The sequence below is a fragment of the Lepisosteus platostomus genome, chromosome 8, assembly GCF_059453375.1.
Source record: "Lepisosteus platostomus isolate fLepPlt1 chromosome 8, fLepPlt1.hap1, whole genome shotgun sequence".
NCBI classification, from domain to species: Eukaryota; Metazoa; Chordata; class Actinopteri; order Semionotiformes; family Lepisosteidae; genus Lepisosteus; species Lepisosteus platostomus.
Genome location: NC_142618.1, coordinates 48,455,008 through 48,481,796, shown reverse-complemented (window position 1 = coordinate 48,481,796; position 26,789 = coordinate 48,455,008). Strand labels below are relative to the sequence as shown.

General features: G+C 34.4%; 1 protein-coding gene across 1 annotated transcript in view; it reads left to right on the top strand.

Moving 5' to 3' along the window:
- Window positions 1–26,789, top strand: part of LOC148657467 (cadherin-7-like) — a 98,814-nt gene that overhangs the window by 27,107 nt on the left and 44,918 nt on the right. Inside the window, exon 3 of the mRNA XM_088643767.1 lies at window positions 20,154–20,448. Within this exon, the coding sequence (XP_088499893.1) occupies window positions 20,154–20,448 (295 nt within the window). The remainder of the gene's footprint in view (window positions 1–20,153; window positions 20,449–26,789) is intronic.

Here is a 26,789-nt window from a genome sequence, read left to right as displayed (position 1 = left end):
TTTTAATAAGTTCTGTCCATTAAATCTGAAGTTTAATAAAGCTGTATTTGTCTGCTTTTTATTTGAACTACAACTTCCAATCAACGCTAGTAATATCTGTGACTCTCATTCCAAACAAGGAGGAGCATAGACTGCATGCAGAAATGCTCCAAAAGTGTCATCATCATGCTTTGCCAGTCCAAAGTTTAAACAGCAGAAATAAGAATAATATGGAGGAAAGATCCAGCTTTTTACAGGCAATAGTGAAAACTCCCAATCTTCCACAGTGAAGTTTTCATTTAAAATTAAGACCAGGTTGTACTTTTTGATGTTATAAGTTGTATAGGATGCTGTTAAAACTGATATACAGTATAAGACTTCCTGCTCCAATAAGTACTACCAAATGAGCTATTTGGCCACCTTTCATATTCCTTTGTTCACCGATTCTTATCCAATAGCAAATCAAGGAAACCCATCTAGCTTCTGATTCCTGTTACATTCCGCTATAATTCAGAATCATAGCAACAATTTATGGAGTATTTGATCCTGTACAGAAGCCTTTATTTTGATGGTAGAAGATATTGCTATGTTGTTAATTTTGTTATATATTTTGTAACATAATCCACCCTTTTCATTTCCATTCTTTCCATTTTATAAAGCAATTCTAGATTTATCAGAAATATTGGTAGCTGTCAGTTTAATTAGAAATTTAAATCAAAATTGGCAGGGGCAATCGTTTTGTGAATATCCAAGGAGGTTTTATTAATTGTCTAGTTTTCTTTTAGTCATGCAAGTTCAATGAGTGTATTACGGAACTTTTAATAAAATAGTTTTGTGAATTTCCCTTTTAAAGTTCAGTCTGCCATTTTCATTATTTTGAAAAACTGAAATCATGAGACCGAAACCAATTTCAAAAGACAGTGAAAATAGAAATAAATTACTGCAAAAAAAAATACAACTATAATTATTGAATCGCTTTTATAATATTTATGATGTAAATAATTGTCACTAGGCTGGGGCCATTAAAATAATTGTGTGCTCAGAAAGTGAATAAACAGAATAATAATCCTTTTAAAAAGTAGTTACTTTTTTATCATAATCATTTGATTGGATTTTATTTAGGAGACTAAAAAGAAGCAGGAAAAGCCTCTTTAAGCTTCTACTGCAAAAGATGAAGAATTACTTCTGAAAATTAAAATTAAAGTAAGCCTGAAATGGCAATTATTAAATATGTATAATGATGCTTTTGTGTTGGTAGACACAGTTATCTAAAGTAATATAATGTGGTTAGTTTTCCACAGCATGGCATTGCAGGGTCCCACTGTACTTTGAAGTGAAACAGTTTTGCTTCTTAGGAAACTGCAGTGATAGGCATATAACTCTGTTGTGGGGAATTCACACTTCCATTGATATCTTCATTGGCTTTTTTGTTGTAGAATGGAGAGTTTATCACAATCTATTATGGAAACATAATTTACAAGTGATGTAGTTACCATCTGTAATTTTCATAAATCTACAATACCTTCTAGAAAACAATATAATAGTTTTGACATCAAAAGATTTATTTAGTATATTTATTGGTTATACACTGGTGAATATAAGTAGAAGCCCCTAGCTGTGGGGCTAATTATACTCTAAATATATAACCTAATATTCCTCCCTTGTAAGCATCAACTCATGAAATATGTTGATAACTTGATAATTTAGGCTGCCAACTGAGTATGAATCAATCAGTAAAGACACTCAATATGAGAGTAGTGTGACCATTATAGGCATGGCATCTACAGTTTATGCCTCAGCTGTCATTATCCATCTGTCTCCAGCTTTTCCTTGGTGGTAGTGCCAGGTTTGGGTGGATCAGCCAGTGTACACTCATGTCATGGAACAACAGCCATTGTGACTTGAAGGTCTCCAGTGAGCTTCTGGTGGCAGCAGCAAGAGAAATGTTGTTCAAATGTAAATCAAAATAAAATTGCCTTTGAAAGCACTGTGGAGTCCACAGTTTAGAAAACTAAGAGTAGTTTCTGAAGTGTTTGTGTTGTGCAGTTTCACCCATTCCACTGCCTTTTGTATTGGTCCAAGAGTTGGTGCAGTGAACCAAGTTGAACATCTGGCGATTCCAAATGAAAACACGTAAAGTGACTTTCCCAGCTATGAGTGAATGTTAAGAGGATTTTATTGCAGCTCGAACAGAGAGCATACATGATTTGCATCCCAAGAAGTATCTTTTAAAACACCCTGAAACAACTCATTCTACCTTGATATAAATAGAAGATGGAAAAACATGTTTTGTGAGACATGGAAAATTCCAGTATATAATTGTGTAATTCCCTTACTTCATAGGCGTGCCAATGCTTGCAGATCCTCTTGGTTATTTTCACATTTCTTTTTGCTGTTTGCTGTTTGGGTGTGGGTACTTGCTGTCTGTCAGGATCTGCTTCACTCTAATGCAAGAATATGTGTAAATATGAGAGCAATAATGCAAGTGTTAATTCTTCAAACAAAATAAATATAAAATCCAACAGCTGCTTCTGCTTTTATGTGCAGTTCTGTAGCTCATAATGTTGTTGTCATTGTCATGGTGTTGTCCAGTCAGAATCTAAAATTACTGACAATACCCATGAGCAATGTTACATCAGTCTTTAGGCATAGCTTCTCTATTGTTGACACTGGGTACAAATTATAATATATATTTTTTTAAACTATGATTAATATCCTCCAAATGATGTTTATTTTCAAATCAATATTTCATATGAACAGTAGAAAAATCTGTCATGTTATGGCTGATACTGAATTACTTCCATCCATCCATTTTCTACCCATGCCTTCCACCCCCGGGTGGCGGGAGCAAGGAGAATACACCCTGGATCAGATGCCAGTCCTTCACAGGGCAGACACACAATCACAGAAATGCACACATACTTAGAGCTAATTTGGCTGTAAGACAATTAATCTGCCAGTATGTTTTAGGATGATGGAAGGAAACTGGAGCACCTGGAGGAAATCCAAATGAACAAGGGAAGAACATACAAACTCCACACCCCATTTCCAGTGATGAACCTAGGACCACAGTGCCGCAAGGCAGCTATGCCAACCAGTACACCACCATGCTACCCATTCAATTATATTTTTAATCTCAATATTTGATACAGTTAAAGACACTATAAAAGTGTTTATTAATGCATGCAGTAGATTGTATAATGATTAAATTTTGTGCATTTCTCTTGGATAAACAGTATAACTGGTTACAATACTAATTAAAGTTTTCTGAAAAAAATATTTTATTTGAGAGATTTTTGCCAGCATTACACACCACAGAACATAATCTGCTCCTGATTTTTTAAAAGAAACTGTATACTGTATTTTTAAGGGTACACCAAACAGGAGGCATTGTGAGCATGGGAAAGAGAAGTCTCCTTTAAATAATGGATTATTCTGAGCCAGACATTTAGATAATATTTGAAGTCTTAAAAAATCACTGTGTTCGATTTTTTATTTCTACTAAAGAGAAGAAAAACAGTTAAAATTAAATGTGATAATATGATGTACATAAAAAACAATATTCTAAATAAAGTTGGAAATATTATTATTTATAAATGTATATGTATTTCAGTCACATCCCAGCTTACATATTTTTGAATAGATTTCGTGTGATTGAGAAATTAGGGTTCTTTATCTACAGTAAAATATAAATGCAACTGTTTCAAGAAACACTCTTGCCAGGACAAGGATCCAATTCTCATTTGTTTGAGGGTTTTGTGGTCAGTAGTAAAAATATAAATTAGCATTACTTTGTTGTTAAGAAATATTCCTTGTTTCATAAGACACAAGATCTTGAAATCATCTGACTGAAATAGCCATTTTCAGAAAACCTCACAGTGATATCAATAGATTGGAAATGTTTCAAAGACACAATTTGCAGTACTACTGTATTTTATCAAGTTAGTTAAAACAAAAATTTTAATCTTGCCTAATGTTTATCTTAGTTGGTTAATAGTAGAGAAATGTAGTATAATTAGTGATTTTTTGTTGATCTGTAGGAAAATCAGGAATTGCAACTAGAAATTTATCTATAGAGCTCAAAGAATGAGAGGGTTGCTTAGATTTACAGTATGACATGGAAATATAGCTTGGTGGGGAGATCAAACATAATGCTTCTCTCTTTTATCTTCTTCTACAGAGGGTTGTTTTGCAGTAGTGGAATAAAAGTTTAAATTGGACTTCAATAACTTTTGTGCAGAAACACTGAAAAAGTACTTTGGATCCACTACGCTTAAAGATGCAAGCCAGTTCTAAAATGGATCTTATTAATTTAGATAAAAACTATTGAAATACTATTTAACTTTACTAATTGTAGTATTTAATGCTAATTTGGATTAGCTTCTGTAATTATTTATTTTTCTGATATTCATACATGCTTTTAACTAATATTAAATATTGCCTTAAAATAATCATAATTATCAATACTTTCATAACTGTTCACTATACAGATACAGATGGTGAGTGATAGTGTACTTTCTTACTCCAGCCAGCAACATACTGATGGCATGACAGATGACAGTATTATCCTGTTGATAATCTGGATCTGAATCCATTGGTTTCCAAAGTCCACCCCCTTGTCCTCTCCATGGAACCTGGACAATGAGTGATATAAGATCAAAATACGTAATAGCGTGAAGTACAGAAGGCCTCCTTTAGTTCTGAAGACACAGCAATTACCTGTTAGAATACAGTAGTTAACATCAGGCCTGTTACGATTTCTGTATGCTTCATAGTCAGCAAATGGTCCCCAATAGCAGAACAGTTCCCTCGGTCTCCATGGCAGTGGATGGAGCGTCTGCCAAGATATGTGAGGAAGCTGGTATAGTTGGTATCTTCTCCTCACTAAAATATGTTCCTCATATTTTTTTAAGTATTGGCAACTAGCTAGTAGTGAGCCTCAGGATAACCGAAGGCAATCATGCTCAACTCTGAGAGATTTTCAATAAGTGACTACCTCCTTTATGTACAGTACTTTTAATTCTTGATTTTCACCAGGGTTGATGTTTAACAGGTTAAATCACCTCATCACTTGTTCCCAATCAACTACAGTATAGTTATCACTAGGTTATTTAGTGATTATACAATAGGCGCTCAACTAAAAATGATGCCAAAATATTTAATTAATAACCAGAATATGTATACTTCAGTTTTTCTTAATACATCCATACTGTACATATATTTAGTGCTATTTTTACTGTATATTTTACATTATATATGATTAATTGTGTGTAGTTCCTCAACTTATTTGCATTGAATACAATACATAATTGTGTTATCTTATCTTATTGCACAGTACACACCCAGGCCGCAACGTTAGAGTGTTGCTGATCTTTAAAAGTAAAAGAAAAAGTCATATTTCTCTCAAAATAACTTTTCACATTTTTATAGATGACTTTTAATATGTAAACTTTTTACACCATATACCTTATCTGGATTATTTTTAGTATTTATTTATTGCTTTTATTTACTGTGATTGTTTCCAAAATTATATTTAAATATCTGATTAATTCATTTTGATGCATTGTATACTAACTGGGAACAGCTACAATGATTTCTTTATAGATACTGACATATGGTATATATATATATATGTTTGCACTTTTCCATGAATCAAGTAACTTCCATCTATTCTGCTTGAAGGATTGTTAGTGCTTTAAATTATTCATGAAATAGTAGGCCTCTAGGGTTAATTCAGTTATCACCACAATTATTAAAGATGACCAGAATGGCTTCATCACTAGTAGACATCTTCATTATTACCCTCACAAGTGCTAGAGCATTTATTATGCTCATAATAAATGAAAATGTCCGGCAATGTTAATTGTAATGGAGCCTAAAGATTGTTTGATTTGCTAGGTATCCTGTTTCTCACATCCTCTAGATTTACTTTTCTTGAGTTCCTATTTTGGGTGCTATAGACAAGCCCCACAGAGTCATTGATTGAGGATGCTTGGAAGTTTTACTCTGCCTTTAACCTGGATAGGTGACAATCTGGCCATATGGTTGAAGTGGTCCAATGCTCCTGAGAGAGGGGCTGCTGCCAGGACATTGATGAAAAGGTTGGCGGAGGGTTATTGTTCAACAGAAAATGCAGAAAGGAGAAGGTTAAACTGAGGGCTTTCATTGTCAACTCCATTACATGAAAAAATACGTTGTCAGTTTCTAATTAGTGAAATATAGTTAACCTTGGCATATCTAAGAATATAATTTATTAAAGGGAATACATCTCTAACACTGTAAGTCAGCAGTAATTAATTTATTTTATTGATTGTTTGTGCTTATCTACGAAGGGTTGATTATTGTAGTGATAGACATGGTGAGTCTGCCAGAGGAAAACAGTGGAGCTGTTAAACAGCAATGATATGTTCTTTAGAAACCTCCTTTAGAAGAATTTCTCTGAATTCCACATTGGCTCATTTTGTCCAGAATAATATTTCAACTTAAAGAATGTGATCAGAATTTCACACTGTATCCTAAAACCATGGATAAGGGTTTAATATTAAAATAACTTCAATTAGTCAGGTTTCCTAGATAAAACCACACAAGACACCAAGTGACTGACCATGCATTACTACACTATTTTCTTACTGTGGTGCCAAAAACCACTGACTGATTTCATGGTCTTGGATTTGATGAGTGTTTACATGGTCATACATCGTTACCATTCCTGCCTCACAGCACTGTGGCTCTGGGTTCAATTCCTGGGCTGCTATCCATGTGGAGGTTTTACTGTATGCTCTTTCTGTGTTCACCTGGGTTTTTGCCAGGTGCTCTGGTTTCCTCCCAGTCCAAAGCAATTCTAGTAGGTTAAATGGCTTCTGGGAAAACTAACCATTATGCGAGAGTGTGTGTGTTTTTGTCTGAGTGCCCTGCAGTGGACTGGCATCACATCCAGAGTGTATCCAACCTTGCACCTGTTGCTCCACTATGACCCCGTGTTGGATAAAGTGGTTAGCTAATTGATGGATGAATTTAATTTCTTTAAGCTTGTGTTTTTTCCACAAACAAAACATATCCATCAATAAAATAATGAAAGCAACTTGTCTTCTTTTACATGCATATTCATATCAAATTGTTAGTTCTTTAATTTTTCCTGTCAACACCACTTCTATGAAGTAATTTTTAACATATGTTTGTTAATTAAAATTATGTAAAAGCTAACCCAGGCCTTGCAATTACTCTACTTTGTCAGCCATCATACATGCAAACAAGCTATTTATCTTCAGTTTAATGTCAGCAATATGTCTGGCACCCAGTCTTTTTTGGCTCGTGAAAGATATTTAAAATACTCTTTTCAACATGTTTGCCTATATAAGGCAAAATGAATAAACGAAAAGAATTTCAAACAACCTGTGATTACATTTATTAAATCTAAAAAAAAAAAGAAAAAAAAAAAGAAAGTGTCCAGGAGTTGAAATAGAATTTATCTAAGAAATCTTTGGAAAAAATTAAACATTTTAGTTTTAAAGGCTTTGTGAATTATTTGGTTCTAGCTGTCCAGGAGTGCTCATAAAACCTCTTCTTCCAACACAGAAAGTGACCAAGGCTGCTACCAGTTTTATCTTGTTATAAGCCTTCTCCGATTTGTTGGGCCTAATGAAAACCTTTACCTCCAAGTTTTTATAATAAAATACAGGTACAAAAGTTTAAATGCAACTGGAGATGTTAGGGGATATTTCCATGACTTTAGTATCTTTAGATAAAAAGACAAAAGCTGCCTTCAATATCAGGCTGTCCATGATCTTCCTCTCCGCTACTCCACAAGCCTGACCTTAATTTCTCCTAAAACAGATTTAAATCTCAATGTTAAGCATTTGGAAACCAATTTCAGGTCACAAGCCAGAAGTTATCTAATCATTTTTTAAATAAAAATGCTATCTTTTTTTAGACCTTTCAGCTTTTAAAGATTCTTTAAAAACAGCTAAAAGATTCCCTTCTAAAATACCTCAAAGATTTGTGAAGCTCAAAGGGCAGATCCAGTCTTAACATCTTACTTGTTCTAGTGGTTTTCAAGCTCTCAGTTAGCTCCTCCATTGAGAGGTCTTTTGACAAATATGTGCCATCAGGATTAAGTTTCTAACCACATGAAATTTCTCTCCTATAAAAGCTCAGTTATCTTCAATATGTCTTCTGTCAATATTCTTTCAACCCAGACATAAGAGCCTCTCTAGCTCTTTCAATCTGCTCTGGAACATAACTTTTTTTGCCATCTGTTGAGATCTTTTGTACTGTAGTTCACTTGACTTCCTTAACTTCCTCATTAGAATCCCACCCTTACACCTTCAATTTAAGATGTCTATGTAATCTTTTTTGTAAGATTTTTTCCAACTCTCTATGCCTTTTTTGCTTTTTGTCCCTTTCCCACTCTTAAAGTTTTGGTGTGCTCCTTTACCTCCACTGCACTCTGGTACTAAAAAGGTCATAGGATTGCCTTTTTTTTCTAACTTTCCCTGACCTTACTGGTTACTTCCACACCTTTTAAGAGTGAGGTATTCAATTTCCTTTCATCTTCTAGTACTCCTGTCTCACTAAACTGTGAAGATCTATGAAAAGACCGTCTCTGACTGCCCTAGGAACTGCTTTTATAGGGAGCTAGAGTCCAGGTGCAACCAATTCAGTGATTTCCCTGTGAGAATCCAAAGAATGTAGTTCTCCTAAATGGGACTTCACCCATGTCTCGGTCCCCTTCTTTGCTACAGTGACATACAAAATTCTATCAATACTTTGACTACATTTTGTTAAAATATGACTAGCCATGTTTAGCTGAGAATTACCACCTAATATGGATATGTCTCTTAACCCTAATGCTTTTTTCATTTGTTTGGTGCCACATAAAACAAAAAAGAAAGATTCTGTATTATGAATTCAGGTTTCTTTTTGAAGCCAACTGGAATAATTTTATAATCACTTATAAATGGGTAAAGGATAAGTAAATTATCAACAATTACATTTTACTGAGAATAAAAACATTTCTTAATTCTGCACAATTAATCATATTGGAACAAAAAACACTGCATAGAAAATAAACGTTTTATCACATTAATTGGAATATTCTTATATTCAGTGTGTATGTGTACAGTATGTGTTGTACTTAGTACTAAAATGGTCATTAATAATTCTCAGTTCTTGGAGATTTTTGCAAACAGATCCTTATGTTAGAAATGATTCCTTTACTTTGAAAAATAAAGATCTTGGCAGTTTCTGTTTCACACAACATTGGTCATTGCTTTTATTTAAAGAAGTCCTGAAGATGAATTAATTTACTATTGTCCATGTGTAATGCAAAATAAAATCTCATCCCCTTTTGTGTCCTTTATTACTGTATTTCTGCATCACATTGTAAAGATGTCTTTTCCAGTTTTGATTGACAGCAGCTCTAGTTTGTGGCATTTCCCCCCTGATTCATTGGGGTGAAAATGATTGATTATATTATGTTCATAGAAAAACAGAATCTACTGTAAAATATGTCTCCTGGGTAGTTCCACTGGTAAAGGCAGAGCTCTGTTACAGTATGTGTTTGAACCTTTGTCATGTCACTAGTTGATTTTGACTAGGATTTCCCAAGCTGCAGTGCAATTGGATTAGCACGTACAAGTGTGAGTCAGCTAGGGCTGTCTTAATTCTAAGCAACACAGCAGCCCCTGTAGGAATGTAATTGAACCCTTAGTATGATTGCTATGGGTTGCACAACATGGAATGGCATTAAAAACGCATAGTTATTGGCTATTCCAAATTGTGTGTATGTCACAAAAATACTAGTTGTTGATAGGATTTTTTTTTAAATGGCTTTATAAGCTGATTAAAGTTGTTTGCACAAGAGAGCAATTTAATAAGTTCATTGGGTCAGGGCATGTTTTTTTAATTGTCTTTTAGAACCTGTAACCAAATGATGCACCCAATTGGACAAGGCAGTCCTGTTTTTTGTAAAGAACAAGCTCAGTACCGAATGCAATAAGGATTTAAATAACAAGCACATTTTGGGACGTTATAAAGTTCACATTTTAATGTAGTGAGAAGGAACAACATTTATAATGCTCTTTTTAGGCAAGGGCAGGGACAGAAAAATCATATTTTATTTTGTAATCATTCAACTTGGAAACTTTACCCCTACCCAAACCACTACATAGAAAGCAAAAGGAAGAATTCAAGCTTTATTGTTATCCTCTGGGGGAAATTTGTTTTATGGCATAGTGCAATACAACAATACACGAAGGAAGACATACATTACCAACAGAAAAGATAGTACAATAAGAGAGTTAAAATAAAAGAGCTCCTTTACATTGTTTGAGCTTGATATTGCAGCAGAGATGAAAGATTTCCTTAGTCTCCTACTTTTACACCCAAGGACACAGAAGTGTCTCCCAGATGGGAGTAGTGTAAATTGACAATGGAGGGGGATGAGAAACACACTCCATAATGCTCTTGGCCTTCTTTACAACCCTCTGTTTGTAGAGGATATTTAAGCTGATTTCACTCACCTCAAATATTTTGCTACTTGTTTTCACTAATTTTCCCAACCTATTCCCAAGTAATGGTACTGATGTTGTCAAACCACAAAGTGAAGACATTATGTTAAGACACTTTCAAAAAGAGTTAAAATAATTCTATCTGCACGACTTTCCTAAGAAAAATGGTTTTTGTTGTCCTTTTTTATAAATGGTGTCACAACATACTGTATGTCCCTTCTCAGAATTTTAATGACCAGTCCCAAGTACTTGCAGTATTTGACAATTTCTGTAGTTTAACTGTTAATTACCATAGATTGGAGGTGTGTTTTATTTTTCCTAAAATCAGTGACCAGTTATTTTATTTTATTATTTTGTTTTCAAAACATTCAACTTAAGATAAGATCACTTTATTAGCCATATACAATTTCTTGTGTTAGGAATTTGTCTTTTCACATACCCCAACTTGCTCTCCATGAGACACATAGACAGGGAGAAAAACTTGGGGTCAGAGCGCAGGGTCAGCCATTTATACAGCTGGAGCAGTCGGGATTAAGGGCTTTGCTCAGGGGCCCAACAGAGTAGGATTCCTCTGCCAGCCACGGGATACAAACCAGCAACCTTCCAGCCACAGGCACAGATCCTTAGCCACAGAACCACTGTGTGTTTGATTTTACAATCATTAGTGTACAAAATGTACAGTAGGGGGACAAGACAGTCCTGTGGTGATCCAATGGAAATGTAGTGTACAGTATGTCACATAACCATTTTCCCAATTTGATCTGTTGAGACCTGTTTGCTAAGAAGTTTAGTACCCAACTTATCAAGTTGCTATTTAGACGGAATGTCTTTTAGGGTTTCTATGCAGGCTATGGTGGGTTTATTCTGTTAAAAGCAGAGGAAAAATCACATATTCTTATAGCTTGTTTAAGTTAATTCTATGTGAAAGTGATGATATTTAACTAAGGAAAATGTTCTCTTGAAATATAAAAGTATACTTACTGTACACTGGAAACTAGTTATGGTGAAAAAAATAGTGTGGCATGATATTGCAGACATTTTGTGAAGAATAGTAAATAAAATGCACAATTTATATTCTAGAATAAATCTGTCTTTGGTATAAACATTAAGGTATAGATAAAGTTCATACAGTATACTGCACCCAACACCACCAAGAAACCTTCTCTACTTGTAAATGTTAAGTACATTACTGTATATGCTTGATGATTTAATTGGGATATACAGTATAGAGCCACCTGATGTGATAGGAGATTTGAAATTTACACGTAAAATAGATGGATTGATCATTTGTTCAATTAAAGCAAAAACTATGACAGTACCATATTTAATGGGTGTTATTCAGTGAAAATGTGTTACATTATGTGGGATGTGCAGCTTTGGGAGACTGCGAAGGTGTCTGGGTTACAACAGATTGGATCTTGGCCAAAGAAAAGCCACACACTCAACACATAGCTAGATGGATAGTGATACAGGGTATATATACAGTACAGTATATATACATTTATAATGTGAAAATATGGAACAGTTTAAAGATAGCTTTTAATCATGATAGTTACTTTGATGTAATCCATGTGTTTTATAATGAGTTTAAATACAGAAAGCAAAAACAGATATTCTGTGATTTTACACAGAAGAGTGATGAAATGAAATCCACTATCTTCAGGCTTAATCATTTATGTTAAACTAACTAGTGTGATTATCACTTGGTAAAACATGTTACTTTATATGTAACAAGCAACAAACTGATTGTGAAAACAAGTGAAAATATAGGAGGATATAGAACTATTAATATGTGTGGAAAAAAGGTTTCCACTTTTATATTTAACTTTAATTGAAGATGGAAAAGTGAAGCAAATATTACAATGGATCAAAATGATGTCCTCCTATAAAATTATTTTACCATGTCCAATGTTGATTATTTTCACATGACAGTGGTAATGTACAGTATCTAGTTTCATGCACTGGAGACAATTATAAAGGAGCCAGTCCTAACGTGCTGTCTGGAGCAAACCAATTTGAACTTAATTATAATAATAGAGTAGAGGAATGAATTACGTTTTTTTTGGCCCTTTTTTAGAATAGCAGGGCAAGTTACTTTCTAAAATATGCAATACTTTCCTATATTATTCTGACCCTTGTATAATATCTCTAAATTTGTAAGACAAACCCCAAATAATTCAGAGTGCCTTCTATTTACTGTAGGTTATTACTGGGTAGTGGTAAGCAAACCAGCACTGTCTTCATAAAATATTACATTTGTATGAAGCTATCTTATTAAGCGTGTTTCAATATGATGGAAGACAGACAATTGAACACTAAATTTGTTGAATGCAAAACAAGCAGTATATGTAATTTGTAACATAATTGGTCTTGGGAACTGACAAATGACATCATTTTGCAGGAGGGATATAATGATAAACTTAATTCATTTTATGTATCATGTTGCAATATGCTTCTCATGATAAGCTGGATAATTTTCTGGAAGGTGTAATTTGTGAAAATTGTCATACACAAAAGACTGTTCTGTTGAAAAGCAGCACCATGAGGAAAATAGGATGGGGACGTATCCATAATGTAGATGGAAAGTCATATTACGATTAAGACCTTTTTAATACACATGGTCCATCTTAATGGAATTAAAATATGAAGGCTACTCTTTAATTGCACTCGTAAAAGTGGACTATCTAGTTTGTGGTTTGAGTGGAGTACTTTGACACAGATGTCTTTCAAACACAGCCTAGCCATTAAGTGTAAATCAAACATATCAGGTTATATTTAAAGTAGTTCAAGTAGGGACTGTAGCTGCATCAGCATGCGTAGGCTGCAAAGGAAGAGGTAACGGGCTTATTTAATGCTGAAAAAAAAGAAAGGAAACACAACATTTCCCATTGGCCCTTACCAATGATGGCCTCCTAATAATCCCCATCTATGAATTGGCTTCATTACTCTGCTCTCCTCCCCACTGATAGCTGATGTGTGGTGAGGGTTCTGGAGCACTATGGCTGCTGTCGCATCATCCAGGTGGATGCTGCACATTGGTGGTGGTGGAGGGGAGTCCCCATTACCTGTAAAGCGCTTTGAGTGGAGTGTCCAGAAAAGCGCTATATAAGTGTAAGCAATTATTATTATTATTATTATTATTATTATTATTATTATTATTATTATTATTATTATTAACATTTCGGCTGTGGAGCCTTCTTCAGTTGTGAAGAAGGCTCTTCACACCTGAAGTAGGCTTCACAGCTGAAACGTTGTGTTTCCTTTCTTTTCAGCATGGAATAAACCCATTATCTGTTCCTATATTTAAAGTATATCTTATTTTTCTGCCAAACTAAAGTTGTCACACTTGTTTGAAGAAAAAAGAAATCTAATGTGACAAAATTAGTGTGACACTATTTGAGTCACACTACATTCTTATTCTCAAAAGAAAACTATAGGTTTAACATTAATGTCTTAATGTCATGTCTTAAAATAGAAAATGTTATTGGATGTGGCCTGTTGCTTTTCTCCCCAAAATTGCAGCTTTCTGATGCCATGCAGGGATGAAAGCAAGCTGCTCCATCTGCTACAGTCCACAGAAAATCAAAAGCTTCTTAAACATGTCTTCTGCTTTCATAGACTCTAGCTTCTGTATCCCATATTGTTCAGCATATTGACGTAATGTCATTAACGTGTATTTTTCATCTGTGTCAGAGCACTATAATGGGATTCTATACTTCAGCCACTCTGAGGCTACTGACCTAGGAAAACAAAGCTTCATGTTCAGCAGTGGTGGGCCCCTAATTACAGTATGAATTTTTAAATTCTGTATTTAAATGAAACTCAGTTATTCGAGAATGTGACCTGTTTTTTCTACAAAACTGCATTTTTCTAGTTAGTGCTATTGTCTCTTCTTGTAAACTATAATTTATACATTTTTGTATTTTTATTTTTTACCTGCTTATCAAGATTTTTTAAAATGCTGGATAATCAAGAACTTAAAATTCAGATCTTTATTTTCAAAAAGTATGCCGTTTTAGAAACACAGAGCAATGAGGGGATATGACATCATGCATTCTCCTTCAATTAAATCCCTAGATGTACTAATATCTTTGCATTCCTGATCACATAACTTACACATTGTTCATATATATTAAAAGATATACAGGGATAGAGATACAGATGTTCATGGTGATACATCAGTATTTCCATATTTAATCAGGAAAAAGGGCAAGTGGAAAAGTAGAATATACTGTAGAATCTAGAAGTATATAGTCACTTCTTTTTTTTTCTGATATAAATATTTGCAAATAAAACATACAAAAAACTGTTGACACTTCTGATGCTTATTTTTCACTCTTAATATCTTTGCATACCTGAACAACTTGGTATCCAAATGTGTTTGCTTATATATCTCAGGATATATATCTGAACTGATTGCATTTTGAGTACTACAAAGATGCTACAGATGCTAATAAGAACATATTAATAATGTATGTCTTCAGAGACCACAACTTTTAATTTGTTACTACGGAGAACTGATTTATCAGGAAACCAGTGTACATATATCATTTATCAGGCAACAAGTGGGCTGTCAACACTCTGATATCAATGTCTATATATTATAAAACAGAAGATACCCCTTCACTTACTGTATACAAAGATGCAAGTGAATGTAGAGATCAGATGAAGACTAATGAAAAATATTGTTCTTGTGCCCAACCTCTGTAGTGCTGCTATTTTCAAACTTTTGAACAATGCAGTGTGTTGTCCTCATATATTTTGCTTTTTTAAAAATATAAACAATTAATTTTACACAGTAATCTTCTGCTGATTTTATTATGCCTTTCTGCATCATGACATTTTTGAACCTCTTTAAAACTAAGCTTATCAAAAGACACACTGTAAAACTGGCACTCATAGATTGTGCTAGACATTGTACATTGGAAATTGGTGTGAAATGGGAAACTGTGAAGCACTATGTTATAACAATTAGCTGTAGAATGACTGTATCACTGTATCATAAACACAAACATTGATATTACATTGGAATCAAGTTTATTCTTCATGTTTCTCCATTATTTGTTTCAGGGTTCAACCACTTAATATTAAAATATATTAAGTACCTGACATGTAAAACATACATCACTTTAGCAAACACTGAGTACAAAAGTGTGTTATTGTATAAGTTAATATTGAAAAATAACACATATACTGCATACGTTCTCTATTCACAACCATACTGTGTATCATTAAAGTGATTATTGAATAATATGAATGATGAAAAAGAAATGTATACTAAAAGTATAAATTAAATACCCCACATCATCCTTCACCAATATTTTGGTATAACATTACCAGAGGTAATGTAGCATAGCTCATATTATGTAGTATTAGGGAAAAAAAGCATTCTAAAGCACAGTTTGTGTCATCAACTCTTGACTGCGTTCTGTCTCCGTAAAAATGCTGCATAGTTATTTGTTCAGAATGACAATTTTGGTTCCAAGGTGGAATATTTGGCTCTATTTTTTAATTTCCAAAGGCTTAAGTGAAATCCATCAAAACTAAAATAATATAGTGATTTAATCTTAGCCCTGGTTGACAAAGAAGTCTTTGACACAAAAGAAACACATAATTTGGCACAGTCAGGTACCCATTTAAAGATGAGAGGACATGGATTGATGGACATAAAGACTGAAACCTCTCACCACCTAAGTGGCTGCTTCAGGGCATAGTAATTGAGGCAGACTAACAGGAGGGAAAAACTCATTTCAGGCACCATGCTGTGCTTGCTCTTTGGGGAAACAGAGATCTGCAGTCACCAATGCTATCCATCTGGAACCTCTTAGATGCTCTAAAAACTACAGAAAAGAATAAAAACAAAAGCAACAAATACCAAACAATCTATACATATTGAAGGGAATATTGTAGAAGTGGCATGTATACAGTATTTTTCATTCCTTGATCTCCACCAATTAAAAACAGGACAAGAAGAAGCTCCTCTACATATGGAGCAGAATAATCTTTACTGGGATGTTTAAAAGACAATATTGAAATTACATATTTTTTTATTCTCATAAACTACAGGCTGTCATTGCTGTTCCTTTCTGTACAATCTCTTTCCCACAAGCTAACCCTCTTGTTAATATTGCCTCCCATACTTTATTTATAGTTTTTGTAACCTCACAAAATCAAAGTCAACCTTGCGATCATTTCTTCTTTTACCTCTTTAAAGCAAGCTGAAGCAACAATATATACTGTATTCTCCCACCCTAATGCAACATTTGGTATTGTTTTCAATGCTTTGAGTGCCCCTCACTGTTGTAACATATACATATAACATATATAGGAGGATAATAGATACAGTATATCCTATTGCCCCTTAAACAACAAATTATCACTCACAACGTATCCTTTCTTGATTTAACACACATCTGTTGTAATTTAATTGTGCAGTTTTGGACTACAATGCACATCTCAGAAACTGTTAAGTGCCATCAATAATAAAAAATAAAGATTAAAGAACATCTTATAGTATTCTTATAAGGAGCTTTTTTGCTATAGGTGACTAATCTAGCCTGTAGGATGCTTGTGGGTGTAGAATTTTGTTTCGACTTTGATCAACACTGTGTACAAAGTATTTTGAATGAAGGGAAGTATTCTCTTCTTTAGTGCTGAAATGTGAGTTTGATGACTTTCATCAGAGATATTTTAAAAGCCCTTCAGCCTTGTTTTAGTTTTGAAACCACTTGAGACTAATACTAAAAGGAGCATGCCAGCTGGGAAGATATGAGAAAGTGCACAATGCTCCCTCTCAAGAATGGAAATGCAGCAATCTCTTTCAACATACTCAAGAATGCATTATCTTTACTTTTCAGGTAACGTTAGCATGGGATTTTAGCACAATAAAATATAGATTATTGATATTTTAATTAGTATATGCATGAAACATGATGGTACAAACAATACTATATACTGTACACATTTAACAGAAATTACATTTTCTTATTTCTAGTTTTTTTAAAAGAAAAATGCAATTTTTAAGTTTTGTGCCTTGTTTCTTCATTTCACATGACAGAAATGGTACAAATGAGTAGACATGGAATGTGAAGCTATTGTGAAAACAAAGAAAAAGTGAAGATCTTCTTACATTATGTAGAATTCTAATTTTTTAATGTATTTTTTTACAAAACTCCGTAATATTACAAAACATCTCCCTATAATTCAGTGTCTTGTTTGCACAATTACTGTTTTCATTTCACAAAACTGAAACAAAAACATTTTCTCTACTGAGAGTTAAAGCCAATCCAGATTATGTTTGAACTTTGAGCATTATGGATACACTATAGTTACACTCAAACCAGAGAAACATCAGTTGTCAGTAGATTGGATAGGACAACACACGTAAGAAACAAAGGGGAAAGGCAATTGACAGATTACTTACAATTGTATGAAGTTTACGGGTTGGCATAGTGGCACAGGGTTTAGCATTGCTGCCTCACAGTGCTGAGGGTTTCAATTCCGGACCTGAGGTACTATCTGTGTGGAGTTTTTATGTTTTCCCGTGTTCGTGTGGCTTTCCTCCAGGTGCTTCCGTCGCCTTCCATAGTCCAAAGACATACTGGTGGGTTAACTGCCTTCTGGGAAAATCGGCCTTGGTATGAGTGTGTGCCTGTCTGTGTGTGTGTCCTTCTGCCCTGACTGCCTCATGAATGCTGGCAGTCAAAACTATGGGGCTTCTAGGAAAGTTTACTAAAATACTACTAAGAAGAGAAAACTATAGTTCGAAATGTATATCAGCAGATGCATTTTAATGGGATTGTTCCACATTTATACCCCTGAAACATGTACTATTTTGTAAAGGAGGACGCACTTTCCTCTCTGAGATAACTAGGGTAAGAAACATAGGAATAGCAGAAGCGAGAAACTGACTGACTGGGAGGCCTGAACAGAATGAATGCATAGTATGTCAGTTAACACAGTTTGAAGAAAGGATTTAAAATATGATAGCCATGTATCCATTAAGCCACTTCACAAGGAAAGATAATCTGGGAGGAATACTGCAAGATGCTTTGCAGACCACATTTATTTGAATAGTGTTTCAGGAAGAAATGGGTCATCTAAATTTGCATGTAGGCCACAGTTGATGCACTGATTTAATCTTAATTCCATTCAAATGTTATGGAGTGAGCTCAACAGAGGAGTGGGGAAGAAAAGTAAGTGCAACCAATATAAATGTTCTTTTAGTATGTATTTGACCACATTGAATAAACTACAGTGCTCTCATAATGTTGGATGACACAGTAGAATATGCACAGTACAGCTGTGATGCCTTACTAGGGTCGTATTATGCAGTTACATTGCATAAAAGGTTTTATTCTTTTGCAATTCCCTTTAATTTGATTCATAAATATTTATATAAATAAATCAAAAACTCATATATTTTTGCTCGAAATAATATTTCATAGATATTCTCATTATTGTAACACGAGTTTAAATTAAAAAAAAGAACTGTGTACAAACCCATCAATGATCTCAGTCTTTTAAAAATGCCCTAATAATACTCATGTTTTGTTTTTTGTTTGTCTGTTAAGTCTATTGTTTCCTTATACCTTCAAATTCAAACTGAAGTAAAAGTAAGTATATATAGAGATATTTGCTGAACAAACACATGCTATGATTGATTTTGATAACGCATATAGTAAAGAGCATGTGGTATATCATAACAAAGTTCTAATTATGTAAGTGCCATGTATTGTAGGAATACAGAGGACAGGCAACATGTTATACTTCTAATAAGGGAAATGTTCTAATATTGTACTTTCTGGTATTGAGAATTCACTAATTTATTCTTACTATTATATTATTTTGGATACCTTAACTGCAGTGCTTTAGAATTCTTTTTAACTTTTTATTAGCAATCTATTAAGTATCTATAAAACACTGATACAATACCTTGATATTAAGTGTGACCAGGGCACAGGTGCATTCTAACATGCAAAATTAAAGGTAGGTCATGCCTAGTGATGATTACTCATAATCCCATAGACCCACATCCCTGCAGGTTTTATAGGAAATTTCAAATCCTCTGTGGCTAAAAACATGGGTGGGAGTTTAGATCAGTGACATCAATTCATAATGTCATAAAAGTGTTAGCCAAAAAACAGAAGACCATTTGGGTTTTCACAATATAGGTTCCACCACCCTGCTTTTCCTAGAAACAGCTGAAGTAAATACTCAGTGCAATAGACTATTAGCAAACAAATGCCCTCTCCTTGTATAGTACATCTTGTAATCTTTTCATGTTTCTTAACACTACAGGCCTAGCATAATTAAAGCAATAACAATCAAAATGAATTTGTTGTGCAAAATGAGGTGCTATTTTCCCAATAAAAGTTACTTTATAGACATTCAAACTTTTAAACAATGTCTTGAACTTCCACTTCAAAAGTTAAACTTCTTCAATACCAATTATATTTTACAAGGGAAACTCTAGTTGATGTGACTCATTTCATGCATTTCTTTTTCAAAAAAAGCTTCAAATTCCTTTGCCTCCTCTGCCTTCTGTGTTATCCGAAGAGTCAAATTGCATGCTACAGCACCTGACAAAATAAATTATCCCTACCTACTTTTGATGGGGCTAGCATTCCTCTGTGTTAACCTTGTCTCATATCCATTTTTCAACAGCTCCACTCTGATGTTGACAAAGGAGATGGTAACGTCAAATATGTCCTGTCAGGCGAGGGAGCAACCTCCATTTTCATTATTGATGAAAAAACAGGAGATATTCATGCAACTAAGCGGCTGGATAGAGAAGAACAGGCCTATTACACCCTGAGAGCTCAGGCTGTGGACAGTCTCACAAACAAGCCAGTGGAACCTGAGTCAGAATTCATCATTAAAATTCAGGACATCAATGACAATGAGCCAAAGTTCCTGGATGGACCCTATATGGCTGGAGTTCCAGAAATGTCTCCAGTGGGTAAGTTACAATTCTTTGAAGGTAAAAACCATAGTTACATACAGTATGTATGTGTTTTGTCATCTCTTTTCAAATACCCTTCCTTTTCCTTTTGTAAATATATTTCTTCTGTCTAGGGCTTTGTGGTTATACTGCTTGTGGTACACCTATAACAGAATAGACATAGATAATATTATTTTTCTGATTTCAAAACTGGTTTATGTACAATATTTAAGCCTCCATGACAGAGATGGGAGAAACTGTTCATCAGACAACAATAGCATGCACACGTCATAAATCTGGCTTGTACGGAAGGGTGGCAAAAAGAAAGCCTCTGTTGAAAAAAAATCATATCACATCTCGGCTGGAATTTGCCCAAAGGCATGTGAGAGACTCAACAATTTGGAAGAAGATTCTATGGTCTGATGAGACCAAAATTGAATATTATGTTTGGCGCAAAGCTACACTAACACAGCACATCACACTGAGAGCACCATCCCTACAGTAAAGCATGGTGGTGGCAGTATCATGCTTTTGGGATGCTTCTCTGCAGCAGGGACTGGAAAACTCAAATATAGAAAGAAAATTGGATGGAGCTGAGTACAGAAAGATCCTGGAGGAAGACGTGCTGCAAGAGCACTGGGATTTGGAAGATGATTCATCTTCCAACAGGACATTGATCCAAAACATACAGCAAAGCCACACTGGAGTGGCTTAAAACCAGAAAGATTAACATCCTGGAGTGTCCCAGTTAAAGCTCAGATCTCAATCCAAATTCGCATCCGTGGAATGACTTAACAATTGCTGTTCACAAACGGTCCCCATCCAACTTGATGGAGCCTGAGCCATTTTACCAAGAAGGTATGGGCAAAACTTCTAGTGTCAAGATGTGCAACGCTGATAGAGGCATACCCAAAGAGATTCACAGCTGTAATTGCTGCCAAAGGTGGTCCTAGCAAGTATTAACTCTGGGGTGGGGTGGTGTAAATACTCATGTATTCAATTATTTTCTGTTTTTCATTTTTAATTAATTCAGCAAACTTTCTGGATTTTTTCTTCACTTTGACATTATAGAGTTCTTTGTGTTGATGAGTAGCAAAAATTATCAGTAAAATACATCATGGTTCAATTGGTTCTATTAATCATGGTTTATAGTAATTATATAGTAACAATATAATGTGAAAAATTACAAGGGGGGTGAATACTTTTTATAGGCACTGTGTGTTTCAGGTCTAAAGCAAATTCTGTTTGAAGGATAGGCTTTCATTTTAAAAGTATATATAATTCTCTGCAAAATGTACTATGCATAAATACACAAAAGGTATAATGTTAACTCAGTGTGTGAACTTTGCATTTAGTATTTAGTGATATTTTTAAAACGTATACATAAAGGGACTAAAACTTTAGGTAGAGTAAAATTCAAGTTATAACACCATCAATTTTCTTGTGAAGATTTACACTGTAGCAATAAATTGGATATGTACAAAATGTGATATTAACACAAGCACTCTTCTACCTGTGAGATTCTTTCCAGCTGTTCATTGAAGAATTTCAGGGAATCAGCTTCAACAACATTGCTAGGTCATCATTCAGAATTGTAAATACTCTGGATAGATAACTCAGAAATTAATGATAGTAGGGTGATGTATGAAAAACATCCCGAAACGAAAGATCCCGAAGACCAGTCCATTTGAAACAAGACCCAGCAGTGTAGAAGAGTTTTATGAGAATAAAAACTTTAGGATTAATATTTTTTACAAGTTAAAATTTATGGTTAATTAAAGCTGAATATCACGAGACAATATTATAGTAATTAACACATTCAAAAAGTACTTCAGGGAGTTCATGTAAATCAGAAGAAATATTGTTAATTTGGAAGAATTATGTGATTTGATGTGAAAAGAGAAAAACATACTGAAAGGGGGATTGGGAATGCAAGTATTTTTAAATTACAGAGTGAAAACTACAAAACGTTTACAGTAATTAACACCTACTATATTTCTATCATTTAAATAAGAAACAAAGTTTCTTGTTCAAATGGTTAAGTAATGCACTGAAACATGTTGATGGGCAAAATTACATTAAGTATATGTGCATTGATCAGATGGAAATCTTTTCAGACAAATTAATTATTCAAAACATGTTTTATTTATCTCAAAACTTTATGGCATTATGTATTTTCTAACAAGAGGCAGGTGACAAAATTGTTAGTGGGTTACTACATGCCAACTTTGAAGCATGATTTTAAAACCCTTTCAAACCAACTTCTGAATGTCTCATGGAAAATACTTTTGCAAAGTCCATAGACTCTGATTATTATATAGCTCTTTCTATTTGTACAATGTACCTGTCATGGACGTCCAAAGGGACAAACCGTGGGGAGCAGGAGAGCGGAAAAAGACCCATATGCGTAGCGGCAAGACGGGAAAAAGGCCCGGGCTCATAGTGCAAAGAGTTCAGGAATGCCGTATAGAAACCTATGCCCTCAGGGAGCGGACGTGGGGCGCCCTGGTGCTAGGCGGGTCTCAGGACATCCGAACGTCAATGCTGAGCGAGGACAGAGTGCAAGACCCGGAAATATATAGCCCAAGCGAAAGAGAGGGACAGGAAGGACAGCAGACCGGAAACTAGGGACAGGACAGAGAAGGAGCGCCCTCTGGCTGCAGAGGGCGTGACAGTACCATTGGCTTCTGGGACTTAATGGGTAAAATATTGACACTTTTGGAGGACCTACCATTATTTACAGTTACAAGATATGTGAATACAAATTTAATTACATATTAATGACTTAATTAGGACTTATTAATGATAATAAATGTAACTGATGTAATTACAGTAACTTTAGATTTTTTTTCCAGGGTGATGACTTTCTGTCCTCATTGGCAACCCCATTCATGAATTTCTTTATACTTTTGTAGTTGTTGTTTGTAGTGGTTACTTTACAGAATCAGTTTTTTAAAACATCAAAATAAGTAAAACTGAATTTGCAAATACGTGGGCTGTGGCTGAAAATAGTATAATTCATATGTTAGTCACAGTATCAAAAATAAATCTTGAAAGGATAGACATGTGCCTCAACAGATAACAAAGGCGTGGGTTGCAGAAATAATTCCACCAATCTGTCACGCATGACAATCCCACCAAGTTGTTGCACAGAACTATATGATTGCACCTCACTGAGAGCATATTTTTATACTACCTTTCAATCATACATCATGTCTTTTTTGACAGTTCCCCTTACTCAATACTGTATATCACCTTTTCTGGCATCACACAAATGACCAAGTGAGTAGTTTCTAAGATGGTAGTAATAAATGTAACATACTCATCCTAAGCAGTTATTTAGCAAAGTCTAACAAAAAAACAAATGATGATTGCTTAAATCATTATATTTCAGTCACAATCTATGTGATATTTCTGGCACTAGCAGTTGTAAATAATGTAATGAAAAGTAATTATGTCTGCACAATGCCTGCTGTGTATTGCCACATTTGTATAAAAGAAGGAGTATTTACAGTAGCACATTACAAGAAAATATGTAAAATCAAAAAAATAAAATGTAATCAGAGTTGGGTAATTAACTAAATAACACCTACATGTAAAGTTTTCTGTTTTCTGTTCATAAGAAAGAAATATTTGTGTGGATTAGTCATTACACAGAATGTGCTGTGCCAAATGACAATAATGAATTCAAATCTAAGTCTGTGTAAAACAAGTAAAATATATTTAATCAGTGATAAGCACAAGTAAATGAAGCTTCATTTTATAGAAATTATGTGTATTTTAGCTACATCAATATCCATTGACCTTTAAATCATGGCTATGAATTTTAAGCATTAGGGGCAGATTAAGTACATGGGAAGAATTATATTTTGGAATAATATGAAAACAAAGAGCATTAGTTTAAATAAAAAAAAAACAATCTGAAGATTTTAAATCCTGAAATAGTTTCAGGGTGCATACTGTAAATTAAATTAACTAAACTATTAAAAGCTTTGTCGTCATTTGTTCAACCCTCATCGTCTAAGGTCATTAATGCTACAAACGTTAGAAATGATATTGCTTTCAAACTGATATTTTTTTATTTCAGACTAATTTATTTCACTTAACTTGGTTAAATCCAAGTTAACATTCAGTAATGAATATACAACATACAACTTTATTACTTTTATAATGAAAGCATAATTTCTTTTCAATACAGCTTATATGCCCTTCCTATAAAAGTATGAATGAAATAAATTATTTAAAGGGTTAATTTCTGCATTAATTAGGGACTGTTTCATAGTTGTCCTTCCATCAGTAAATCTATCAAACAAGCCAATAGACCTATAAGGATGTTAAAAAGCTCAGGAGGAACATAAAATAGAGGATTACAATGGCCATTGTCATGTAGATTTAACTTTCAGAAGTATTCACTCCCTTCCAATGATGTCTCAGTTCACTAAAATACAAAATGTTGTATAGTATACACATTATTTTAAAGTGCATATATTTAATCAAAAGTTCAATTCACAAATTGAACACTGTTATGGGTGAAGTGAGCCATTAGGTAGAAAGTGTGTTGTAACACTCAGACTGCCTAGATCAGTCTGTAACTCCAAAGTGAGAAGCTGTGCAAGAATACAGTAACTAGTTAGGCATACCACAATGAGACTGCTGGCAACTTTGAAAAAGGTACAGAGCATAGATGACAGTGGACAACTTTCCATACTTCAAAAATATCCTGATTACTCTATAAAGCTGGCCTATATGGCAATATATCTGTATTTGCAACTGCAATGACTTGCACCATATTCTAATTTTAATAACAGTTGAATTAAATAGCAAAGTAATTGTAACTTCCGATAACAGTCCAGCTGCAATTAGAATTGACCCGAGGCCTGAAATACATCCACTGTAATGAATAACTGGAATGGCACTGAGGGACCTTACCTTTATGTTTAGGACAGTGAATACAAATCAAGGTTACATCATCCAAAAAAGAATAATGAACAACTGTGGAGGACATTTCACTGTGAGGGTTTTGTTTTTGACAAGATCACCCAGTCTGCAATTCCATAATATAAGAAATGGGCATGCTCTGATGAAATACTGGCTTCGCTGAAGTTGAAGGACATTGCACACATTAAGAATTATATCATGTGAAGTACTTGATGCAGATGTTCTGAAGGGTCATTTGCTAAGGAAATAGTAACCATTGATCTGTGTGACATATTGGATATACTGTAAATCAGTGTTTATTCAATGTATATGCTTCAGTAACTCCAAACTAATGCATTGTCTGATTTTATGAAATGTGCTCATCACCTATGCGAAGACAAGAAACAACTGAATGCTGTAAATGGTATCTCTTATAAAGGTTGTGTCAAAAGCCCATCTTAAACAGAAATAATGAACATATTAAACATGTGATATGCATCTGAGATTCAGCTATTTTAATGTAGAAAACAACTTATTAGGTATCTTATTAGGTATAATTTTAGTAGGTAGTTTCACTTGGCTTCAAATAATCAGAACAGCTTAGGTACCTCCATGTATTGAATAGACTAATATAAATAGGATGGATTACTTTACTGGATTTGAAAGATGAATAGTACTGTATACTAAGATCAATAACGAGGCATGGTAAAATCTATTAGAACAGAATTGAGGAAAGAATATTTCAAAAGCCATAATGTTCACCTCCTGTAAAGTTACAGTTTTAATTTTGCACATCAAAACACAGTATTTTATGGTAGCGCTTTCAGAATATTTTGGAATTGCTTTTCAGGAAACAACAGTCATAAAACATCATATACAAGAACATATAGTAAATGGTTCTTCAGCAAGGAAAACAGGAAGGGAAGGGGGGTTACATAAACTAGTTTGGAACATAGGAGGAAGTACCCGGTTTTGTTTCATAGTTTTTGTGACAGCACAATTATATCATTTATTTTTTTAAGAAGTATATTTTGTTAATGTGTTTTTCTTGCAGTGTTATTGTCAGATGCACTGGTTTGCAGCTGACAACAGTTATTGTATAATGACAAAAAACTGATGTTCTACAGAAGGTCACCCTGCAACTCATAACTGGCAACCCACTAAAGCTAAGCAGGTCTAAGCCAGGTCGGTACCTGGATCGGAGACCTCCTGGGAAAGCTAAGGTTGCTTCTGGTCAGGTGTTAGTTGGGCCAGCAGGGGGTGCTCACCCTTTGATCTGTGTGGGTCCTAATGCCCCAGTATAGTGTTGGGGACACTGTACTGTAAAAAAGCACCGTCCTTCAGATGAGACGTAAGACCGAGGTCCTGACAAACTGTGGTGATTAAAAATCCCAGGTTGTTTCTCAAAAAGAGTAGGGGTGTTACCATGGCATCCTGGCCAA